This window comes from Pundamilia nyererei, unplaced genomic scaffold (genome assembly GCF_000239375.1).
Source record: "Pundamilia nyererei isolate P.nyererei 1_Seehausen unplaced genomic scaffold, PunNye1.0 scaffold00152, whole genome shotgun sequence".
Classification (NCBI taxonomy): domain Eukaryota; kingdom Metazoa; phylum Chordata; class Actinopteri; order Cichliformes; family Cichlidae; genus Pundamilia; species Pundamilia nyererei.
Window position 1 is genome coordinate 1,183,787 of NW_005187553.1, and position 5,460 is coordinate 1,189,246.

General features: G+C 37.5%; 1 protein-coding gene across 5 annotated transcripts in view; it reads left to right on the forward strand.

Annotated features, from left to right (window-relative positions):
* Nucleotides 1-4,795, forward strand: part of LOC102207909 (rhomboid-related protein 4) — a 9,257-nt gene extending 4,462 nt beyond the window's left edge. For 3 of the 5 annotated variants that reach the window (XM_005745015.1, XM_013913811.1, XM_005745016.1), the window contains exons 2-8: nt 1,086-1,250; nt 1,576-1,855; nt 2,051-2,183; nt 3,200-3,288; nt 3,813-3,878; nt 4,007-4,144; nt 4,279-4,795. In XM_005745015.1, coding sequence (XP_005745072.1) covers nt 1,098-1,250; nt 1,576-1,855; nt 2,051-2,183; nt 3,200-3,288; nt 3,813-3,878; nt 4,007-4,144; nt 4,279-4,385 — 966 coding nt within the window. In that variant the 5' untranslated portion in view covers nt 1,086-1,097 and the 3' untranslated portion in view covers nt 4,386-4,795. Of the gene's footprint in view, nt 1-9; nt 247-1,085; nt 1,251-1,575; nt 1,856-2,050; nt 2,184-3,199; nt 3,289-3,812; nt 3,879-4,006; nt 4,145-4,278 lie in introns of those variants that run through there. The other 2 variants (XM_005745014.1, XM_005745017.1) reach the window with 2 other exon arrangements.
* Nucleotides 4,796-5,460: the final 665 nt, after the last annotated feature.

Consider the following 5,460-nt stretch of genomic DNA (forward strand, 5'->3'; position numbering starts at 1 on the left):
TCACGTGACCTCTGACGTTTGCACAGCGCCAACTTGTCGAGTTGTTACTGGTAAATGCTAGAAATGATGAAATATCTAGTAATACGTTTTGCTGACGTTTGATTAAGAGTTATATAAGTGAAACTTTATGTTTTTTATCAGCGTTAAATTGTGCTCACCTGGTTAAACACCGGGCTGACGTTAAAGTTTTGCGGTAGCGAAAGTAACTGAACGAGGAAGCGTTTCCAACGATTGTCAGCGCTGACAGTAAGTTTACTTTTAGTTCCCCGTGAAGTGAATGTCATTGTATGTTGTGGGGCATTTTATTCTTTAGTAATGGAATATTGTTTTTTCCAAAGAACATCAGCATCAGTGTTGTTGTTAAGCTACTGAATGTTTTAAACTGACTTGCAGACTTTTTTCTAATTGCTAATTATTATTGACTGTATCTGTTCAACTACAATAACATTAACCAGAGGGATACCTTTCTTATACTACTTATATTACTACTTACTACTACTTACTACTACTTACTACTACTTATACTCTGGATCACGGTGTTGGGGTTGTATGATATCTAAGGCTGTAGTGTGTATGGTTTGACTGTACATATACACCGCCATGTGACTGACATTTCCTGAACATTTATAAGCTCATGGGGGAAGGAGGACTCAGTCTTTATTTAATAATGAATATTAGTTAAATTTCTTATGTGTTAGATATCAGCAAAAGGCATTTTAACTCATCATATTAAAGCACGACAAGCAGTGGTATTCTTTTTCTTATAAAGGCTTCAGATCAAATCTACAGTCTGGACTTCTGGTAATTGAATTAATGTGAACTGTAACCACTTGAGCTTTCTCTGACATTTCTTTCTAATTTCTAATGTTTGTGTTTTGTTTTAACAACAGCCCAACACTTCCTTATTAATACAACTCATAGTCAAGTAGAGGGAGTTTCCGTGCATCTGAGTCTTTCAAAGCTGATACTCAGAGATTGTGTGATTTAATGATTTAATCTTCAGCCTTTCTCTAATAACTTATAAATGTGAATTTTATGGTAACCGAAAATGTCTGAAAAAGAATCAGGCAGTTGTTTTTCCCTAGGTTATTTTCAGTATGCGAAACAGACAGAGGGGATCCCAGCTGGGCTTGCTGCTCCTTGCCTCCCAGGTGTTTCAATTGGGTCTGAACAATATCCCTCCCATCACTCTGGCTGTCCTGGCTCTCAATGTGTACCTTTACCTATTCCCTGCTGCCCCACTGTTTCAGGTAAATACACCAAATACACATCTAATGATGGAGACAGAGTTTGTCCATTTTTAATGTCGACCAATATTTATACAGCACAAGGTTGGCTATTTTGTTTTATACAGTGCAGTAGCCCTGAAATAATTGTTTTAAACTGTGTTACTAAAATGTTAGAATATAATCAACAAGGAAGATATTATTACATTAATGGGAAAGTTGTTTATCAAGTAGAAAGATTATGTGCAGATCTCATAATAACTAAAGTATAATAATAATAACTTTTTATGATAGTATTCTAATTAGTATTTAAAAAATGTAAAAAAAGTATTATCTCTTAATTTCCTAGGCCTGTGTTAGTGTGCAGCAGGCCTACTGGTTTAAAGACTGGCGCAGACTCCTGCTGTCCCCACTGCACCATGCAGACGACTGGCATCTTTACTTCAACATGGTGTCCTTCCTCTGGAAAGGTAGAAGGCTGGAGCAACGGCTGGGTGGGCCCTGGTTCCTTTACCTGCTCTCAGTGTTCTCTCTGCTTACTGGACTGGTCTATCTAGTGTTGGAGGCGTTGCTAACAGAGCTCACGCAGGACCAGTCGTACAGCATGGCGTGTGCTGTTGGCTTCTCAGGTATAAATTATAGGGGAAAGTTCTATAATCCTTTATGTTGTAACTGATATAGAAGATTTGATCACTCTATATTTGTAAACATATATTGTATTATCTTCCTCCATATGTCATGACCAACTATTTGATCTTTTTTTCCGAAAATGGCAACATTTCCTTTTTCTTGTGTATTTATCTTTGCAACGATTGTGCTTCTAGGTGTCCTGTTTGCTTTGAAGGTACTCAATAACCATTACTACCCCGGAAGTGTGACCTATGTGATGGGATTACCTGTGTCTAGTCGCTATGCTAGCTGGGTAGAGCTGGTGCTTATCCACATAACATCACCCGGGTGAGTTACCTGTCTGTAATTCGTATCTGTAAATTAATCAGGACTATGGATTTACTACACAGTTAAAATATAGAGATACCAGTGTGAACACTGATGCACCTAGCAGGGCAACAGCTCTTCTGCTTTAAAAATTGATTTTCTATTTCAAATTAATTTGAATTTGAATAATCCAACATCGATTCATTAAGTCCTGAAATGCATTTTTAAATGGATTTTGCCAGAAGCATCAGAATCTCAGCTAAAACATGGCATTGGGTGTTGAAAGCAGACATCTGACAGATTCCAAAGCTGCACGTCACTCTCTGACCAAAATTCACTGAACCAGCAGCAAAAGGAGACAAACCAGACTTTTGAAAAACATTGCAATGAATTCCCTCTTATTTTTGCTGTTTTGCTTCCACCACGATAAAATTGCACTTCCTGCACAGCTCTCTCTCAGTGTACTTCAAGACCAATTCAATACCAAAGAATTTTCAAAGTGTCACCTTTATTTTTATAGTTATATTGAGTTTGTAATTGCAGAGAAATAGTCGATTCACTTTGGGCATGCTATTTTTCAGCAGGAACCTATAAAAAGGGGATGGGGATGTTTAATATATTTTTTAAATGGTACCTGAAAGAAGCATTAAGAAGCACAAGTCGCTGAACAGAATCAGGTATTTGTGTTACAGATAATAAAAATGCAAAACGGGTTCCTCCAAAAATGGCTCAACTGTTCTCTGTTGTTTTTTTTTTAATTATATTTTAGTATCAGTCAGTATCCACAGAGGGTAAGGCTACATGATGTCATTTCATGATTGAATCAACATACACATCGACTTCTCTCTAATCTAATACTGCTCCAGATTCAGATGCAATTTCTTCTGCTCACTGATGTGTGATTAGTATGCAGTTAGGCTCAATGACAATTAGTAATGTTTTATTTTAGGAACCTGTTGTTTGAGGTGTTGAATTAAAATGTCCTGTAGATGGCAGTGTTTGATTAAATAGCAATAATCTATGCTTCTCTTCTTCAGGACCTCTTTTGTTGGTCACCTGTCAGGGATCCTGGTAGGTCTCCTCTACACCACCGGACCACTGAAGAAAATCATGAAGAAATGTGCAGGTCTGAATTCATGTTTTTTTTTCTCACCTGTTTTCTTACATTTATATTAACGCAGCCACTCGTAAGATGGCAAAAACACAGTGGACCAAAGTCTAAAGATTCAAGTGTGATAGAAAATATGTGATAGAACACTAGAGTCAGCTTTGAGAATGAATCTATGTACAAATATAAATATTTGTCAGTAACACTGTTTAAATGGAAACAATGTGGGAGCCCTTCAGTTGTTCTGCTGACAAGCCCCTGGGGGGAGCTCCGGTGTAGCTCCCACAAATGAGAGCAAGACTTTCGTAAATGCAGCTAAACTTTGTGAGGCAAATTAAAAGATAAATTGTCATCAGGTGATAGCCAGTGTCTTTCTTCAGTTGCTCTAAACAGAGAGGTTGGTCAATAGGTTCAACCTAAAGCAAACTACAAATGGACTAGATCAAGCTTTCTTACAATACCTTTCCTACAAGTACCTGATATTTATATAGAATCTGCTTATTGAGAGGAAAACTGAAATAATCTGCATATATTTTCACCAGGGTTTGTGACATCGAATGGATATAACTCACAGCCCGGTGCCTACTACAGATCTTCGGGCTACTCGGGTATGATGGCAGAAAATGACTGTATACTGACTAATATATTGTAGGCTTTGCTGTCTTCACGGGATTTACAGACAATAACGAGAGTATACAATATGCCAGACTTAACCTGGTGTGTATGTGTGTCTCAGGCTACACTGGCACTGGTAGAGGACTCTCAGGAAACTATCAGTATGCACCAGGTTACACAGCAGATGCATCTTATACAGGTGGACTGACAGAGGAGGAGCAGTTAGAGGAAGCCATCACAAACAGCCTGAATGACAGAGGTAAGGCAGGAGGGGACAGTTTTGATAAGTGGAAAAGGGTTCGAGTGATTTATTTTTTTATATCTATCTGATGTCACTGGTTTATCTTTCTTTTCTTTTCTTTTCTTTTCTTTTCTTTTCTTTTCTTTTTTTAGGTCAAACCCGGCAGAGAGGAGCCCCCCCTCCTTATGGTTTCCACCTCTCCGAAGATGCCAGAACTGAGCAAATCAGGCAAATGAGACTGAGGAGGTTTGACAGATGAATGAAACAGCGGCAAGGAAGAAGAATTTTTTACTGAAAAGTTCCAAATATTGCAACCACAAGCTGAGGATGAGTGTCCTGAATAAGAAGATCCAAAATCACAGCCTGACATATTTAAGAGGTCTTTGTTGTGTGGCGCTTTTTGTTAAGGTGGCACTAAAATGAATTAATGTCACCTATGAAAAATGGCTGTGATGCTTTATAAGAGTTCAAAGGCTAATGAGCAGTTTTTGATCTGTCTGATGACGCTGAAGACAACTTTAGATGCACGTCGGTAGCAGAGATTAAAGGTAATATTAGTTTTGAAGTAGGTAGCAGACATGGTATTAAAAATGCTGTTTAATGCTGCTTTACGTCTATACTTGAGTTGGAGAACTGCAACAAGTCTTACTTAAACACCACTATATTTACTCCAGTCGGCTAGTGTTCTTTTTTTCACACAAGCAATAAAGACGAGACAAGGTTTTGTTTAAATGGCTACAAAATGTTTACTGTGATATTTCAGCATATGTTCATCAACTTAGAGATCCAACGACAAGACAAGAGAATCAGAGCTATTATCCGTGTGCTCCAAACTTCGGAAAGCCGTGATTGTAAATTCTAAGAGTCTGGATGATGAAATCCACTGACATCTGAAACATAATGTTGCAGGAGCTATCCTGGAGGTGAGCAAGACTTCTGATCTCAGTAAGCCTCTACTTATATTACTCAACTACAAAAGGCAAAAATGAAGCTCGTATTAAATTTTAAATTATGTCTTTTTTTTAATTTCCCCTAAGATCCCTTTAAATTTTTAACAGGCCAGTATTTTCAAGAAAGTTCAGCAAAGTTCAGCAAAAGATATGAACAATGTGCTCATGATGCATTCGCTCTTCAGTAAAGTTTACTGGTTCTGTCATGTTTAAGTTCAAGTCATTTATCATTAGATTGCAAAAATATGCCACATTGGGCCAAAAGTTTCTAAATTCTTCTTGATGTTTTTGCTTTCTTTTTTGTTTTCTTGAAGTTTATAAATGTTATAAATGTTGCTTTTTGGTGCACAAAACATCTGCTTTCATGAATGCTCAGTATGTCTT